Here is an 18,793-nt window from a genome sequence, read left to right as displayed (position 1 = left end):
TAATAACAATTAATAGATAAATATGGACAAGAAGTGACAAGAAAGAAAGAGATAACCATCACACTAGAAAAAGATCCTAAAAATGTATTTCAAAAAAAGTATAAAGATCAACCAGACCAAATCATTATGACAATAACAACAACAACAATAGTGTTACCCGTTGTTTTAAATTAATATGTATGGTTGAATTCTGGAAAAAAAAAAAGAATAATAAAATTTTAATTTATTCCACCACCAAACTAGTACTGGTAAGGGTATATACGATACAAAAGAAATTGCGATTTAAAAAAATAACAAGTAAAGGGTGGTTATAATGGATAAATACTTTGAAAGTAAACTGCACCCGACCAAGATGAAAAGATGAGATGGACAATAAACTTTAAATCCAAATTGATATTGTTGATCTTACGATTTAAATGAATTTGAACCAACCAACCATCACACGATGATTTAAATTTAAATCACAATTGTGTTTATGTTTATATGGATTGTAAGTTTCATCTATTGGAAATTTGGATTTCCCCCGCAATTCAATCCTGATTGGTTGAATTTGAAATCTTTTGTTCATAATTGTCCTAGGTGATGATGATGTTGGTAGTTCATTATCAACCATTTATTACAATCTTGTAGGACATTAAAAATAGTGGGGTAATTGATTTGGGGGGTCAGTGTTTTGATGATTGATTTATTATTATTTTGTGTGGTCACACTCACTTGCTACGATTCAAAACATTACGATTAACTTTTTAAATTAGTGATTACAAACGTACACAACATGGTATACAATCCACGATGTGTGTGAGTAGTGTTTGTATGTGTGAGTGAGTAGAAAGAGTGTGCTATCAACCGGATGGCACATCATGGGTAATATTATTATCTGTCTATTGCCGTCAGAATTTGGTAATTATATGGTTATGTTTTTTTGATACTCTTGATTCCATGTAAGGGATGAAACCTTATTTCTTGCCATTTTTGTCAATCACTCACATATCTTTGTTACCACACTCTTACCAAACCGACAAGTACACATGTGTCACACATTATCCAATAGATAACTCTGTCTCTGTCTGTCTGTCGGTCTGTCTTTGTTCAGTATGACATGATTTAAAATATATTATTATTGTAGTGTTGATATCTGACCATAATATATATATAACCTATCTGAATGTTTTTCCTATATTTCCAACCACCCCCATCCTCCATCCACCTCCTTTCTCCTTCTTTTCCAATCACATCATCATAACCTTTTAAAGTTTCATAAACATCATCATCATCGTCGTTGTTGTCGTCTATATTCAATAGTTTACCCATCTTCCACAAATAAACATCACTTGAAATGGGTGTGTTGAGTATGGTAGTGGTAGTGGTAGTGTCGGCTACCTACCTACTCTTGATACCCTGTCTAGAGATTAATTTGATCAATCAAATTCCAAATAGAGTTTACACTAAAACGAGCATTGATACTGCTGTTGTTATTTCTTACAGGCACTACTAGTATGTCTGGGTGTGAGTGTGTCAGGTAAGGTCAGTACCGTAGGGATCGTTGATTGTCAATTTTACTGTTGTAGGCAGGTTGGGTAGTTGCTCAACTATAAATACTATATGAATTTCTTCATTTCCATATCATCAAACATTAATTAATTATTCTTTTTATCCAATATATAGAAAATGAAATTATCATTATTGTTTGTACTTGTAATATTAAGTACTTTACTTATTAAAACCTATGGTAAGAAATAGAAAAAAAAACAAAAAGTTTAGAAAAACAAACAAGTATACTTAACATATTCCTTTTTTTCTTTTTTTTTTTTCCTCTATTCCAATAGCTGAAACTGAACAAGTAGAATTGTTTGGTGAATTATTTGGATGTGGACATGCATGTGGTGGAAGTTGTGCCTGTGACTCTGAATGTAATTCAAATAACCCATGTGGTGTATCAAAATGTGTAAATGGTAAATGCTCTACCACTACTATCCCATGTCCATCGATGAAGTGTGGTGGCAAGGGTACCTGCAATCCAAAGGACGGAAAGTGCTACTATGACCAATCCTCTGATAACTGTTGCTCTGATAACAACGCCTGCACCATTGACGATTTTGACTCGTGTAAGGGTTGCTCCAACAAGCCAAGAGTATGTGACGACAGAAACCCATGCACCTTTGACAGTTGCTCCAACTCGACCGGATGTACCTATACCCCAATTCCAGGTTGTTGTTCAGAAAATTGTGATTGTGACGACAAGAATGACTGTACCGAAGACAACTGCTACGGTGGAAAGTGTAGCAACCGTCCCATTACCGGGTGCTGTAGTTCTGATTCTCAATGCAACAGAGGGTCTGCTTGTACCATCGACCGTTGCGTCAAGGGCAAGTGTGTCATCTCACCCAAGTCTTGTAGCACCAATGGAAACAAGTGTGTCACCAGTTCATGCGACAACACCTATGGTTGTGTAACCAAGCCAATCTCTTGTAACGACAACAATGCCTGTACCTATGACAGCTGTTCCAACTCGACCGGATGTACCAACACTCCAATCCCAGGTTGTTGTTCAGAAAATTGTGATTGTGACGACAACAACTCGTGTACCTCTGACTCTTGCCAAAATGGAAAGTGTGTCTTTACTCCAATCAAAAATTGTTGTTCTGGAGACAACCAATGTTCGACTGGAAACAAGTGTAGCAATGATCGTTGTGTAAGAAACAAGTGTGTCAGCACCCCAATCTTTGGCTGTTGTTCGGGAGACAATGAATGCTCTGACGGTAACAAGTGTACCACTGATCGTTGTGTCAACAACAAGTGTACCTACACCCCATCCTACTGTAACCCACTCGCCTGCGGTGCCTCTGGACGTTGTAACCCATTCGACGGCCAATGTGACTACACTCCAGACAAGGACTTTGAAAAGTGTTGTGAAGATGGAAACAAGTGTACCACCTCCAAGTGGGATGGCAGAAAGGGATGTACCCACGTACCCAAGTCTTGTAACGACAACAACGCCTGTACCTATGACAGCTGTTCTAACTCGACCGGATGTACCAACACCCCTATCCCAGGTTGTTGTACAGAGGATTGTAATTGTGACGACAAGAACCCATGTACAAATGACAGCTGCTTCAATGGCAAGTGTCAAAACAAACCAAACGGTCTCTGCTGCAGTGGAAATGGTGATTGCCAAGATGGAGATGAATGCACAATCGACACTTGCGTCGCTGGTCGTTGTCAACACGCCAAAATGAACTGTGATGATGGTCTCCGTTGTACCAATGACAAGTGTGTTGCCGGTAAATGTGTTTACACTTGTAAGGATTGTGATGATTATTAAACACCCAACAAACAAATAACATCAACAACTCAAAATTAAAGAAGTGTCAGTGTGAAAGAAGAAGAAGAAGTTGAAGATAGAGAAAAGAAAGATTACGAAAGTTTTTTGTGATTCAAAAATTGTTCATAATTTAAATTAATAATATAATATATGTATTATCATTACCCCCAATATATAAAATAAAATACCCCAACCTTTTGTTAAATATAAACTTTTAAATAATAATAGTATTATTATTATTATTATTATTATTATTATTATTATTATTATCTTATTATTATTATTATTTATTATCTTATCTCATAATAATCAATGAAACTTATGTAATATTTAAATGTTACAAGGTGGTAAAAAGTGTTTAGTTTAACAAACTCGGACAAAGCACCATTCATTTTTTCATTGAATTTAATCAAAATCCTCCACCTGCTCAACAATCCACCACCAACACCTTCAAACTAAAAATAATTGATTGATTGTTTGTGTTGAATGTGATCCTTATAATTATTATTATTATCTGTATCTGTATCTGTTTACTATTACTTTTGTGTCATTCATCCCTATCACCATCCTACTCAACCCTCACCCCCCTTTCTTCACATCAATCTAATTAGATTGATCGTACCAACATATCCCCCACCCACCTATACACACCCACTCTCTGATCCCTCCCTACCTCCCTCCTCTTCAATCCAATTAATTTTATTAATAGACGGGTTCATTGTTTGGCAAGCTCGCATACATACACACGCACATTCACATTCACCTCCCTCAACTCTGTTGAACTTTTAAAGTAGTTTTAGTTCAAACAAAACTTATTACTTGTATATAATCACCTTTTTCAATGGTATAATAATAATCTTTACCATCATGATGAGCCAACACCAACAACAACCAGAACAGCCACATCCACATCCACATCCACAACTTCATCATACCGCATCGATGGATGCATCCATCAAGATGTTAAATGGAAGACTCAAGCTCCCAAGTCCACCTCCTGTTCCTCCTAATCATCATTCGCATCCTCCCCTGTCACCTACAAATAGTGATAATAGTATTGGAAGTAGTAGTAGTGATGAATCAATACTATCGACATCTACTACACCTGTTCACAAAGAAAGAAAAGGGAGAATGAGCCTAATATTCAACAAAAAGAAAAAGGATCAACAAGATGAAGAGTTTACAATCACCCCACCAACTCTAGTTTCATCAACTAAACTATCATTGTTGATGAACAATACAGAAACTGGCGGTGAAAATAATCATCATCTGCATCATAATCATCATAGTGAGAGTACGACACCACCTCCAATGCCTTCCACTGCACCTCCATCAGTATCATCATTTAAGGATCTTGGTCTGGTTTCTTCTTCTTCTTCTTCTTCTTCTCCATCATATACAATGCTCGATGTTGGTGGATCAAACAATATGGGACCACCGCTGCCACCAGCTAGAATATCACCTCGAGGAGAAGATAAACCTCCAATTTCCAAAAGACCTCCTCTCTTGAACCATACCAAACCAATGGTTCCAGCTAGAAACACATCACCTACAAACTTGTCACCCAACTTGGCGCCATCTACCACATCATCATCCTCCTCTACTCCAACATCAACATCTCCCCATTCACTCATTTCAACATCAAACCACACCTCCATACTCTACCACATGTTCACCACCATCACCCACCAAACCACAAGTTAAACCACGAACAATGTCACTTAAAACACCATCAACTACAAATCCATTGATTCCAAACCCATCTCACAATAATAATACTAATAGACCTCAACCTCCAATACCAACAACTTCAACAACAACCAATAAATCCCCACCACTTGTTGGTAGACCTCAACCACCAATACCAACAACATCAACAACAACCAAACCAAACAATAATCCAGTTGTACCACCACGTAGATTTACTATTAGTAGTAGTTCTTCTTCTTCAAACAATACTACTACTACTACATCACCACCACAAACATCACCACCCATTTCACCACCATCTGGAGTATCTCCAGAAACTCAAAGTCCAAGTGATACAAGACGGAGAACAATGAGACACCACCTTTTGACTCGAAAGTCTGCATCGATGAACCTAAGTGGTGAAGGAGGTTCAAATGATGACCAGGATGGTGAAGAAGACCAATCATATGATTCTGCAAGTAGTTACTCTTTGAGTGAAGACAATAGTAAACAAAGTATCAATTTTATTACAAGCAGTAGTAGTAGTAGTTCTTCAAATATTGTTGAAGATGATGAAACCATTGGTGTTGCCGCCGCAGATAAACCATCTCAACAACCATTACCAACAGAAAAAACAAAGTCTATTAAAAAGAAATTTTTTGGTACAACAAAGAAAACTACCACATTGATATTGGATCAAATTGATCCAAAAGATATTATAATAGAAAAGATAATAGCCATCAATGAATCACAAGAAGGTTTATTAGGAAGAAGATCAAAACTATCAACTATCAATACCTCCACACCAACCAACAAAGTTATCAAAGAAATGATTGAAACTGAAGCAGATTATTTGGATGATCTTGCTATTATGATCAATTATTATATGGGTGCTCTCAAAGAAATTGATGAATGTTCATCTTTAAATTTGGTTTCACTTCAAGAAATCATGGCTGTATTTTCAAATGTAGAAGAATTATTTGTAATCAATTCAAAAATGTATGAAATGTTTGTAGAATTTATACCAATCATGGATTTTAGTGATCAATATCCAAATGTTGAAGAAGTATTTTTTAGACATGTAAGAAATAGGAAAAGGAAAAGAAAAAAAAGGAAAAGAAAATACATCATCGATTTCTTAAATTTATTTATTTATTTTATTTAGGCAAATTCATTAAAAAGATATATAACCTATTTATCAAATCAAGATGTTTGTAATAAACAAATATCTGCATGGGAAAGTCACCTTCAAATCAATTATTTATTACAACAAGTAAAATCGATACCTGTTGTTAGAAGTTTAAATTTATCATCATATGTGATAAAACCTGTTCAAAGATTATGTAAATATCCTTTATTATTAAGAGTATGTATTTATAATGAAATAATATAAATATATAATAATAATAATAATAACTGGATTTGTTTTGTTTTATTTTTAGGAATTAAAAAAAACAGTTCCAGAAGAAAATGAACACTATAGAAATTATGAAAGAGCTGCTAAATTGATGGAAAAAATTGTATCAGAGATTAATGGAAAAATAGCAAATGAAGAAAAGATGTCGGAATTGAGAGGTATCTTTGGTAAAGAAGCAGAATCTTTGCTTGTTAAAAAGACATTTATCAAAGAGGGACGATTCAAGGTGATAAAAAAAGAAAATGGACCATCAAAAGAGTGCACAGTCTATCTGTTTGATGATTGCATCATCCTATTTAAAAAGAAGGCCTTTCAAAAGAACACCTTCAAAGTAATACCATTCATCTTTGTTCTTAATATCCAAAATATTGAGAATCGTGTAAAGAATGGTATCGATCTAATATTTGTCGAAGGTCATAATCAACAAGCCTACAAATATGCATTGTCTGCTGAAAACTATATGGATAAATTATTATGGCTCAGTGAATTTGAAGATGCCATACATGCATCTAAAGTTTTTGCTGAAAGTTATTATCAACAATCAATCAATTGTTCTCAACAACATATTTCTTATTAAACTAAAATGTTTTAATAATAAAACAAAACAAAGAGTAAAAAGAAATAGTAGTAGTACTATCCTTTTTTTTTTTTTACTTTTTTGTATAATTTATTTATTTATTTATTTAAATGTATAAATCCCAATTAAAGATTTATCCCTTATTAATTATTAATTATTCATTATTATTATTTCTATTTCTATTTCTTTCTTATTGATTTTCCATATTACCAATTAAAAATAATTTTACTTCATCCATAAATGTATGCATTTGTGATTCGAGTTCTGTAATTCTTGTAGAGAGTTGATCGATTGATTTATCCTTGTCAGACATTTGTGATTTGAGAAGACGATTTTCAGCTTCGAGAATTTTAAGACGTGATTCAAATTTGGCTTCAGTGATAATACTAATACCGTTATTTTGTTCGAGTGGCAGCTGAGCAGTTAGAGCAGATGTAACGGCGGCAGATGGTGGTGGGAGGTTGACAGATGTTGGAGTGGTGGTAGAAGTCAAACCTTTGGTTGGAGTAGCTGGACGAGTGGATAATGGAATGACAGTGATCGAATTTTGTGATGATAGAATAGGAACGGCTGGAATTTGTGTTGGAGTACCTGGACGAGTTGATAATCCAGCTCTCGATGGTTGTTGTTGGGTTGGTGTTGGTGGTCTATTTGACATTGGTTGGTTTGATGGAAGTCTAATGGTACTCATTGGATCGAGTTGGACATCTGTGAGTGATTGAAGTTGTTCCTTCTTACTGGTGGTGGCAGTGGTTGGTTGTTTTTGTACTACCGATGATGTCAAGGAATGGTTTGTTGCAATACCAACAGTTGGTGTCTTTGTATTAAATGGTTGAGTTTTAATATTTGGTGATGATGGTACTAAAATATTCAAAATAAATAAATAAGTAATTAACATTTTTTGGAAAAGGAATATATATATTATCTAAAACTAACTTACCTCTACTTAGACTTGATGAAGATGAGGTATTTTGTTTTTGTTGTTGTTGAGAAACCAATGGAGGTGAAGCACTAGATGGTTTAATCTTGATTGGTTGTGATGTTATTGGTTGTTGTTGTTGTTTAGTATTTGTGCTGATGATTCTAACATTCAAGTTGTTTGGAATATTTTCTTTTGCTTGGTGTGATAATACTGGTTGTTGTTGTTGAACTCCATATGGAATATGTTGTTGTTGTTGTTGACTAACCTTTGATGACGATGATGAAGAAGTATTTGCTTTTGTGGTCAATGATGAACCTCCCTTTTCTATATGATAGATGTATGTCAAAAAAAAGGATAAGTAAGTAAGTCATATGATCCATAACTGATTGGTTAACCAACGCGACAAGATAAGATACAAACCTTTTGGAGGAGATAAACAAAAACTAAATCTATCCTTTTCAAAGAGAACAGAGTCACGCATGTTGTTTAAATCAAATATACTTGCTTTTGGGTCATTTCTATTTGATGGTTTGGTACTCATCAAATGATCATAACCGTCCCATTGAAATTCATCGTCATCGATCATCATTCTTTCTTCTTCTTCTTCTTTTATGTGTATGGTATACTTTAAACCTTCTTTTGGGAATGAATGTACTTGTGTATGTGTGAATGATAATAATAAGATGAAGCTGAAGAGCTTTTTGAACTACCTCCTTTTATTTTAGAATTTCTGCCAAAATTGATGTTCCCGCTCATCAACGGTGTAAAATTTTTCAAATTCAAAACGAACTTCCAACATTTTATTTGCGAAACCATCACCTCCACTTCTCACTTTTTAATTTTCTAAACAAACTTAAATCGAATCGTATCGGATTTTAATGTTGTAAGAAAAACATTTTATAACAAGAAAATAAATCGTGTATACGATGTACATCTACACTATTGTGGTGGTGCGATATTTTAGTAAGTCACTCACTATACGATACAACACCACCTATGATTTTAACCGATGTCCAATGGGATGGTCGAAAACACACCAATTTTTCAATTATTTTTCTTTTTTTTATATTTTTTACTACTGCTTTTTTAAAAGGGCACTTAAAGAATCATCATTCATTATCATAATTTACTTTATTAATTTAATATTATTCACATATTTCAAATTCATTCATTTCTTCTTTCTTTATATATCATTACTTCAGCAGCAAAGCAAAGCAAAGCAAAGCAAAACTAAACTCATCATCAGCACAGATAGATTAATATAAATATTCATTTTTTTTCTTATTTATTATTATTCTCTAAACAGTAGCTGCTTTTATAATACTACTACAATATATACCCCTTCACACAACATTACATACCTTCTCTCTCTCTCTCTCTTTCCCTCTAAACTCACTCTTTTAATAATATAATGAAATCATTATTAAATAAAATGGCACCACGTAATATTCATACATTATTGTTTGATTTGGATCAGACATTGTATCCTAAATCATGTGGATTGGCAACACAAGTGAGCACACGTATCACACAATACATGGAGAAAATATTAAAGATGCCAGCCGACGAGGTTGACAAGATTCGTAACCACTACTACAAGACCTATGGTTTGACACTCAAGGGTCTGATGATTGACCACCAAGTCGACATTAACGACTATTTGGACTATGTACATGGTGGACTCAATCTCAAGGCACATATTGGACGTGACGAACGTTTGATCAAGGTATTGGCCAGCATCAACCCATCCATCAAAAAGATTATTTTCAGTAACGCCGATCTTGGACATTGTCAACGTGTCACCAAAGAGCTTGGTGTCGATAACTTTTTCGACGACACTATCGAGTATTTGGAACTTGGCGACTTTAGCAAGCCACATCCCGTCTCTTATCAAATGGCTATGAAAAAGGCTGGCACCACCGATGCTGCCGGATGTGTCTTTTTCGACGACGTTGTAGATAATTTAGAGGGTGCTAAAAAGGCTGGTATGATCACTGTTTTGGTCGGTGGCACCACCGAAAGCCCATCTGTCGACTATTGCATTCAAGAAATTCACGACATTGTCAACATCTTCCCCGACCTTATCGTTTCAAATACCACCATCGTCGATCCAATCATCAAAACAAATACTGACATTTCAGAACAATTACATATTCCACAACAAGAAACTGTTATTGTTCAACAATCAAGTTAAACAAAAAAAATGGAATCAAATAGGCAATGGTTTATTTTTGGGGGACAATCAAGGTCATAATATTGCGCATATAAATAAGTAATTTGTTTATCGGGTTTATGAAACATTAAAGATGTAATATAATAATAAAAGGAAAAATTTAACAAATAACAAATAAAATTATAAACATATAAATAAATAATTCATATCGATTTTCTTTTCTATACAAATACACACCCGTTGTTATAACTCGGGGTTTCCAAATCTAAATATTATTTATTATTATTATTTATCATTTGGAAATTGGTCCAATAATTCTTGAAAAGATTGATATTTAATGGTTGTATCTTGTTGTTGAACGGTAAGGTCTTTTATAATTTCCATGATTGATTGTAATTGTTGATTGTATTGATTGTTTTGTTTATCAATCTCTATTTTTAATTCATTTATAATCTTTTCTTTATCATCCAATTTTAATTTTTCATCTTCTTCTTCCTTTTCTTGTTGTTGTTTATCAACAAGTTTTAAATCCAAATCAACTTTCTTTTCCTGTTGTTGTTGATAATTTTCAAAGGTTTGTTTAAATAATAATACAATTTCTAACATTTTCTTGTTTGTAGAAAGCTTTAATTCATCTATTTGAGTCATGATTCTCTTTTCATAATCTATTTTCATAGTATCCACTTGTACATTTAACAAGTTATCATATTCTTTTCTTAACCTAAAAAGAGAGAAAGAGAGACAAAAGGTTTAGTTTTACTCTCTTTTATAAAAATATCTTTCATCACCATCATCATTGACCTACTTTTGTTGATATTGTAATAATTTATCTCTATATATAGTTTCTAATAACATTGTATTATATCTTTCATTCTTGTTTGTTGTAGCTGTATCTGCTGTATTACTACATCCTTCTGTACTATTTGATTCATTATTATTTGTTGTTTCTGCTGTTGCTGTTGTTGAAGACACTAGTAATTGTTGATCTTGTTGTTGTTGACTATGGTTTTGAAATATACTCGATGATTCATTATCGCTTTGATGGACTTCCATCTTTTTATTTAAATAATTATTACCCTTTTATTATTAATGGTAGCGCAAAGCAAATCGACAAGGGTAATGGAATCAAGCACAAAAAAAATTGGTTTAATTAATTTCTTTACAACAACACAAAATAAAGCAATTTTTTTATAACAAGACCATTACCCTGTTCATTCTTGGGTACTTGATAGGTTGTTGGCAGCTAATAGGTAACAATGATCTATATTTACTTATCTAGATGTATAAATTTAAAAATATAAGTAGACTGTTGATGGTTGTTTACATACTAGATAAAGTAATCTTCCATGACCAATTCCATTTTTAATTCTACCTTGCAGACTCGTCATTGCATTCTAATTCTACTACAAGAATACTATGTTACTATACATAATATTTTTGTTGATGTGCAAGTGGTTGATTTTATACTTTAGGTTTAAAGTATATCGAACTTTATTCTAATGATCTGATTACCTAAATAGAATACTATAGCATATCTTTAGATTTAATATTGCACAAAACATCGAAAGTAATACGTTCTTCAATGTTGGAAGTATCATGGGAGGAGCCAAAGAAATTACGTATGATCTTCATGTCAAACGAGGTCTTGATACCGACAACCAAATCAGACCTTTATTAAAGAAGATCATCGATAAGTGAATTGAGTACTAGTTGAGTCAAGTTGTGGGACGACGATTTTTGGTGAAATGACCTATACCTATAGATCTATACTTATATTTATAGTCGAGAAAACTTGGTTGGAGTGTAAGCTGTGTATGTTTTTTTAAAAATGAATACAATTTTTTTTTTTAGAGTGCTTTATATTTGTTTATTTATTTATTAATTTATTAAAATTAATTTAATTTTTTCCAAGTTGAAATATCATTATATTGAAATGGTAATTTATCAATACTATCAACTTTGGTTTCAATAGAATATTTGATAACCAATTTGAATTTGGGTCAAGTGCTGAAACATGATTGGAATCTGTTTTGGCAGAGAACTGGTAGCCAATGTTATAGAGAAATAAAAAGAGACTGACTGAATGGTTTTGATAGGTAGACAGTCTCAGTGATTTGAGATGATTGATGACAGCGGGATCCTTTTTAATGATATGTTCTAGTACTTCTATTTCTCCACTTGAACATATTTTCATGATTGCTGTCTCTGGTAACCAAACGCCATCACCCTTTTCCATGGCTATCTTTTTCACCCATTCATAAATCTCTGGATCATTGACATTGGTCATGAGATCAGACGCATATCTTGACAAGAGGTCGAGCTTGTCTGGTGGGTATCCAAAGACTAGTTCCTTTTTACGATGATGGATTGCATTCTTGAGGATTTGGAGGTGATAGCTGAGTGGCAGTTGACTAGTGACACTGTTGATAAAGTCAAGCGACCCTATTTTACCTAGTTGCCAAGTCTCTGACACTCTGATGATGTTGGGAAGTCGTTTTCTGAGTTGACCAAGCATCTTCCACGTCCCTTTAAACAAAGATACCCATGCAAAGCCGACAATCTCAGAGACGGGGATACGTTCAAACAAATAGTCCAACATATCGTGTCTTTGGTAGCAAGCAATATAAGATAGGATGGCCCCAAGGTTTTTGTTGTGTGTAATGGCTTGGCGATCGATGAGAACGCCCATGGTTTCCAACGTCATAAATGGTAACTTGTAGACATAGTCTTTGAACCAGCCAGCCCAATTAAATTGTGGGTATTGTTCCAAAAGCAATTTAAACATCATTGGTGACTTTGGTTGAATGTCGAGTGACTGTGGTTCCATTATTTTGGCAATCAAAGATGCATTGGATTCCATTTGTTCCTCTGAAAGTTGGTACAACTGTTGATAGAAATCCAAGGTAAAGTTGTAACCTTGTTGATCGTCTCTTGTACTAACCATTCTCCACTTTTGGTATGAGTCGATTGGTTGGGAACGAGTGGCAGACATCTCATCGATAATATAGATCGAATCAATATCTTGAACCAAGTGCAATAAAACATATCTTGGTGAGAATGGATACACTGGTACTTTTGATGGTGGTATGTTGTATTCTGGATTGGTTTCTATGACTTCATTTTCAATCTCCAACAAATAAGCAACCAACAATCTAAATCTTTTCTTTTCATGTGCAACGTCATTACTGTTTTGCAATAGATTAAATTCATCGGTTGCCAATTGAGTAATGATACCATTATTATTAAACAAAGCCTTTCCAACAAATGTCAAATAATTAAATGTCAAACGGTAATAGTATTCTTGCACATCTTGGCTGGTTGGCTTGGTATAGACAGTGAGAGCACGGATGATATCCTCTTCCGAATGTCTCTTTTTTGCATTGTCTAAAAAAGATGATATCCTTTTATCAACGTTGATATAGTGTCTAAAGAATCGTTGAATGACATCAAGTTTCTCCTTCCAAGTGGTGCAGTCCTCTACACCCCATGGTTTACCTTGGTTTTCATCGACACTGATTGGCAGTTGCTTTCCAACTGGTGGACGGTTCTCAACTAGATTCTTGAATATCCAATCGACCGTCTTTGAATATGGTTTGGCACAATCCATCAATGAGTTGATTGATGCCTGTGGTGTATTGTCATGAATATCACTTGATAACAATTCAACTCTTTCTTGTTTCAAGTATTCCAATACTTTAATATTTCCTCCTCTTGCAGCTCCATGATATGCTCCTATATCTGATAACTAATACAAATACAAATACACAAATATTGATTAATGCATCATTACAAGTATGATTATTAGAATTTACATACTTTTAGAGGTTCAGTTTGATTTCTTAAAAGTTTGATAATCTCCAATTGGCCACCTTGACAAGCGTATTGAATGATGAGACGTTCAACAAATCGATGACGTAGTTTGTTGTAGAGTAGTTGAAAGTGATCAAATGACTTTACAGTTTGACAGATGTGATAGATTGATCGTTCCGAGAAATGAATTGGTTCTAGTCTCTTGACCTTGTCGATTAATAGTCCAACGTGACCAAAGTCTAGTAATAAATCTGCGTTGTTCCAATCACTATACGATCTAATGTGTATACAATTTTCTTTTTCTGATGGATCAGTGTCCCGAAGGACAATCGATACACTCGAGAATATGTTCTTTACTAAATATTGATTTCTAAATACACTAAAGAATACAGAATCTTTCATCAACTTTTTTGTAAACCTTAAAGATATATCTTTTTCTTTCTTTTGTTGTTATGGTTGTTTGTTATTTATTTGTTTTATTATTATTATTATTTGTTTATTGATCAAAAGAATGATAAAAAGAATGATGTGTATGAGGTGAGTTTACTAAAAGTTAAGAATGTTTTGAGAAATTCAAATTTTCTTTGATTATTATTACTTTTTTTTTGTTTATTTATTTCTTTGATCTTTATTTTAGATTACCTAATTTTTGACCAAGTTTAACTTGTTGACCTGGGGTTAGACCATCGAAATTATAAGATTTACCTTCTGGCAATTCAAAGACCATGATGACGGTGGAACCCATCTTGAAAAAGGCCAACTCTTCACCGCGGTGTTGCTTGACTGGCGACTTGTGGTAGGATTTGTAGTAGAATTCCTTGTTTTCGTATTTCATCTCATTTGGGTCGTTGGTGAGATAGTCCTTGTCAAACTCGGTGACGATCGAGCCGACGTTGGAGGCACCGACCGGTGTCAGTGAAAAGTAACCGTGTTTCCATTGCCCGGTCAAAACGACACGTTCATTGAGTGCAAACAATCCTCTGATATTATCGACTGCAACCTTGGCCACTGGGAATAGGTAACCTGGGAAATGGTAACGATCTTGAATGGTCCATTCGGCAGGACTGTGAATACCGTGGTAGTCACCTGGTGATAAGTAGATACCAATGTGATAGAGATTCTTTTTTCCCTTGACCTTGGCAAACTCGCTGCTACCCAAAAACTCCTCCAACGAGTAGGTGAGACCCTTGGCTTGCTCCAAAGAGTGCTCGTCAATCTTGCCGCAATAGATGATTCGTCCGTCTACCGGGCTGACCATAGCAGCGGTCTGATCGATTGGTCTAGCACCGTCTTTCAAGTGTCTACAGAAAAATTCGCCCATCGACTTGTACTCTTTGAATGGTTTCTCAACTTCGTCTTGAATGACACCAAACATACGTGAATAGGTCTTGTAAATTGGTTCTCTTGCCCATTCTGGTAATTCAGTATATGCCATCTTTCCCCATAATCCAGATGTAATTCTAAATGGTATTCTTTTTAAATATTTTAACTATAATGAGAAAAGAGAGGAGAGTTTTAGGATATGTATCTCTTTATATATTGTATGTAATATACAAACCTTTCCAGTTTCATCCAAAGTATAGAATACAATTCCACCCAATACAGTTGTAATTGCAAGAACATATAATGATTTCTTAAAGAATGATGATGATGATGATTTCTTTGTTTTCTCTTCTTGTTGTTGTTGATTTGATTCAGTAGAATATTGATTGATTTGTTGTTGTTGTTGATTAATTGATCTGAATAGATTTGTATTTCTAACCAATTGATTGTTGTTAAACAATGATGATGATGATGATGACGTTGGAGTTGTAACGGTACAATATTTGAAACTATTTTTGATATTTGATGATACAACCGATGTAGTAGCACCTCTACTCAAAGATCTAATTAAAAGTGAAGAACTAGTCTTGTTTGCTATCATTCTCCTCTATATCTATCTATTCTATATATATATATATATGATGTGTATAGAGAACAAATCAATCGTGAATGACAAGTGTAGTCTGTTTACATCATCATCACGCAGATCTTTTAACTTTTTATTATTTGATTTTTTTAAACTAAGGTTGTAGTCCAACTAGTCAGGTTTAAAGAGAGAGAAACAAGGAGTACAGCTGGATACCAAAGAGAGGTCCTTGAAATGAACTTGAATTGAGCAGAGAGACAATGTTATTTACGGCAATGAGAGCTTCAGTTACAACTATCGTACTTGTCGAACATCATTACCAACAGAGGAGCTAAATGAACCTATAGATGATAATACCCACGGGTCATCCTACGATAAAATATTAATGTTATGGAATAAAGAAAAGGATTGATATAAAGTGAATGTGTTTATCAATAATTATTGGTGGATCCTTTGGTTGTTTTGAAGTTGATTTGTTCTTGCATCATAAAATTTTAAATTTAATATTTTTTAATTTGCATTCCCTCCTCATTCTCAAACTAGATTGTATCACTCTATTCAAAATACGGCCCGATATAGTGCATAAACAACAATTAATACACAAACAACTGTGAATAACACATCAAACATTATTCATTCAAAGATATGGATGAATTAGAACAACATCCACATCAATTCAGTGAATATGAACAATTACAATTACAACAACTTCAACAAGAACATGAACGAGAATTACAACAACAACAACAACATGAGGAATATAGCGTTATAGTTGATGATCAAAATATAGATTGGTTGGAAGAAGAGAGGGTTGGTAGATCAATCAAACGAAGGCAATTTCGCAAGACTTCAAGTCCCTCTCTGACATCCTCTTCTCATTATCTTTCAACGCCTCCAATCAATAACCAACTTCAACTTGTAAATAGAAAGAATGAAATCGACTATGGATACATGGGATGTATACAATTAAGAAATTCAATACCTAATCTTCAAATTCTTCATTGGGTAAGAGAGAGAGACTACAATACCCTACATTATATCAATCTTCTTTGATAACTATATCTATAGACAACTAAACTTACAACTTTGATTCATTTATAGAAATTAAATTTAATGGCAGTTAGTAATCAACATAGATTACTATTTATTGCAGAATTACATTCAATATCTGTCTTTGATTTGGATAATCCTCAAACAAGATTAAAATCAATTCATTTAAATAATAATCTTGTATGAAAGAAAGATGAAGAAAGAAAGAAAGAAAGAATATGAATATGAATATGTCATTAACAATATATATCCCTGTTATATATATGTATATATTTATAGTTTCCAGTGAATCAAATTAGAATAGGTAAATTGGATGGAGAGGAGGTAGTGGTGACAGTTGACGATGGTGGATTTATAAGGATCATTGTAACAAGGGATTTGGATCGTGACCCTATTTGCTTTTTTAATGAAGGGTCTAGTACGTGGGGAATTGCTATCTGTCCGACTAAACCATTGATAGCAGTATCTTCTAATAACTTTAAAATAGTGTGTTGGGATCTTAGGAGTGAAGATCCACATTACAATAGGAAAACCTATCAAGGACACAAACACAATATACCTTGTCTGGATTTTAGTCCGTGCGGTAGATTTATCGTATCGGTGTCGATTGACAAATTCCTTCGTGTATGGGATGTCGAAAATCAATCAACTCTGTTGATGCTCAGGCTTAGTCAGTGGGGATGGGCGTGTAGGTGGATAGATCTAAGAGAATCTACACCCGAGGAACACAACCATATCCACAAGAGCAGTTTACACGAAAAGGAAAGAAAATATCTTGGTTGGGTTGGCATGACGCACGATGAACAAATTGCTGAAGTTGAACAAGTAATGAACGATCAAATGGAAAATGAAGAAATACCAGTCCCTTTACCTCCAAATAATGACGATGAAGAGGAAGATGAAGACGAACAAGAAATGGAAGCTGATCAAGCTGAACAAGAAAATTTAATTGTTGATGAAAATAATAATAATAATAATGATACCGATAATAATAATAATAATAATAACGAAAATAATGGAGCAATTTTAGAGTATGATGATTATATTGATTTGGATGAAGATGAAGAAGAAGATGATGATGATGACGAAGAATATTACTATGACGATGACAATATGGAACAAGTGGAAGAAGAAGAAGATCAAGATAATGATGACGACGAAGAATATATGTTTGATGATGAAGATGAAGATGGAGATGGTATGATAATAATTGATGGTGATGATGTTGGTAGTGATGTAAATATTAATCAAAATGAAGATGAAGAAGAACAAGAAGAAGAGCAAGACCAACAAGAAGAAGAAGAAGAGGAAGAAGAAGAAGAAGAAGAAGAAGAATTAACTTTAAGTGAAGAAACATTAAGAGCATTGGAGGAATTAAGACAAAACAAAGCATTTGATGGAGTTACATTCAATTTAATCAACACCAAACACGATAGACAATCTCAACCTAGTCATTTGGTATTTTCATGTTTTCAAAATCTATTTCTTAGTAGTTCTTCACTCGACGATGCAATGGTTGCCAACAATCCAACGCCGACAGCCTTTCCAGTTGCTCAAACCCAACTCGATCGTTTAGCTTTTCTCGAAGTAGTACCAGAGCTTTCATTGATTATTGTTGGATCACAGGGTCCGGCTAGGCAGGTGGCATTGCTAAAGATTAAAAAGAATAAGACGCCAGACAACAAGGTGTCTACAGTATTGGAGGCAGAGTGTGTACTTCCAGCTCCATCAGGAGGTCCATCCTTTATTACTGGACTTTCGGTGGTTAAAAATCAACCACCTGCCAATTCACCAATACCATTTACAATCACACTTCATGTACTCTACATTAATGGTATCTTTGCAAGTTATCAAATTAGAAGAGTATCAAATTCACTTGATATTACATCTTATCATTTGTAAATAAATAAAAGAAAACAAGTGA

At 34.0% G+C, this 18,793-nt stretch overlaps 9 protein-coding genes across 9 annotated transcripts; 5 read left to right on the top strand and 4 right to left on the bottom strand.

Moving 5' to 3' along the window:
• Positions 1 to 1,668: 1,668 nt before the first annotated feature.
• DFA_08613 (prestalk protein) lies at positions 1,669 to 3,322 on the top strand (the record flags this gene model as incomplete). The annotated part of the gene is made up of 2 exons (XM_004356048.1): positions 1,669 to 1,729; positions 1,827 to 3,322. The coding sequence occupies 2 exons, from the start codon at positions 1,669 to 1,671 to the stop codon at positions 3,320 to 3,322; spliced, it is 1,557 nt and encodes a 518-aa protein (XP_004356101.1).
• Positions 3,323 to 4,192: 870 nt separating this feature from the next.
• On the top strand, positions 4,193 to 4,539 carry DFA_08612 (uncharacterized protein; the record flags this gene model as incomplete). Its single annotated transcript, XM_004356047.1, has 2 exons — positions 4,193 to 4,500; positions 4,527 to 4,539. 2 exons carry the CDS (start codon positions 4,193 to 4,195, stop codon positions 4,537 to 4,539), a joined length of 321 nt encoding a protein of 106 aa, XP_004356100.1.
• A 66-nt stretch (positions 4,540 to 4,605) lies between these two features.
• On the bottom strand, positions 4,606 to 4,956 carry DFA_08611 (uncharacterized protein; the record flags this gene model as incomplete). The annotated part of the gene is made up of 1 exon (XM_004356046.1): positions 4,606 to 4,956. One exon carries the CDS (start codon positions 4,954 to 4,956, stop codon positions 4,606 to 4,608), a length of 351 nt encoding a protein of 116 aa, XP_004356099.1.
• Positions 4,957 to 5,036: 80 nt separating this feature from the next.
• Positions 5,037 to 7,005, top strand: DFA_08610 (uncharacterized protein; the record flags this gene model as incomplete). The annotated part of the gene is made up of 3 exons (XM_004356045.1): positions 5,037 to 6,092; positions 6,177 to 6,377; positions 6,454 to 7,005. 3 exons carry the CDS (start codon positions 5,037 to 5,039, stop codon positions 7,003 to 7,005), a joined length of 1,809 nt encoding a protein of 602 aa, XP_004356098.1.
• Positions 7,006 to 7,195: 190 nt separating this feature from the next.
• DFA_08609 (uncharacterized protein) lies at positions 7,196 to 8,516 on the bottom strand (the record flags this gene model as incomplete). Its single annotated transcript, XM_004356044.1, has 3 exons — positions 7,196 to 7,866; positions 7,946 to 8,251; positions 8,348 to 8,516. The coding sequence occupies 3 exons, from the start codon at positions 8,514 to 8,516 to the stop codon at positions 7,196 to 7,198; spliced, it is 1,146 nt and encodes a 381-aa protein (XP_004356097.1).
• An 843-nt stretch (positions 8,517 to 9,359) lies between these two features.
• On the top strand, positions 9,360 to 10,121 carry DFA_08608 (haloacid dehalogenase-like hydrolase; the record flags this gene model as incomplete). Its single annotated transcript, XM_004356043.1, has 1 exon — positions 9,360 to 10,121. The coding sequence occupies one exon, from the start codon at positions 9,360 to 9,362 to the stop codon at positions 10,119 to 10,121; it is 762 nt and encodes a 253-aa protein (XP_004356096.1).
• A 264-nt stretch (positions 10,122 to 10,385) lies between these two features.
• DFA_08607 (uncharacterized protein) lies at positions 10,386 to 11,153 on the bottom strand (the record flags this gene model as incomplete). Its single annotated transcript, XM_004356042.1, has 2 exons — positions 10,386 to 10,821; positions 10,906 to 11,153. The coding sequence occupies 2 exons, from the start codon at positions 11,151 to 11,153 to the stop codon at positions 10,386 to 10,388; spliced, it is 684 nt and encodes a 227-aa protein (XP_004356095.1).
• An 844-nt stretch (positions 11,154 to 11,997) lies between these two features.
• DFA_08606 (uncharacterized protein) lies at positions 11,998 to 15,834 on the bottom strand (the record flags this gene model as incomplete). Its single annotated transcript, XM_004356041.1, has 4 exons — positions 11,998 to 13,845; positions 13,917 to 14,149; positions 14,553 to 15,399; positions 15,469 to 15,834. The coding sequence occupies 4 exons, from the start codon at positions 15,832 to 15,834 to the stop codon at positions 11,998 to 12,000; spliced, it is 3,294 nt and encodes a 1,097-aa protein (XP_004356094.1).
• Positions 15,835 to 16,464: 630 nt separating this feature from the next.
• Positions 16,465 to 18,771, top strand: DFA_08605 (WD40 repeat-containing protein; the record flags this gene model as incomplete). Its single annotated transcript, XM_004356040.1, has 3 exons — positions 16,465 to 16,824; positions 16,921 to 17,049; positions 17,149 to 18,771. The coding sequence occupies 3 exons, from the start codon at positions 16,465 to 16,467 to the stop codon at positions 18,769 to 18,771; spliced, it is 2,112 nt and encodes a 703-aa protein (XP_004356093.1).
• Positions 18,772 to 18,793: the final 22 nt, after the last annotated feature.

This window comes from Cavenderia fasciculata (assembly GCF_000203815.1).
Source record: "Cavenderia fasciculata unplaced genomic scaffold Scf_ET2XIPL01COFD4-5, whole genome shotgun sequence".
Classification (NCBI taxonomy): domain Eukaryota; phylum Evosea; class Eumycetozoa; order Acytosteliales; family Cavenderiaceae; genus Cavenderia; species Cavenderia fasciculata.
This window is presented reverse-complemented; position numbering and strand designations above follow the sequence as displayed.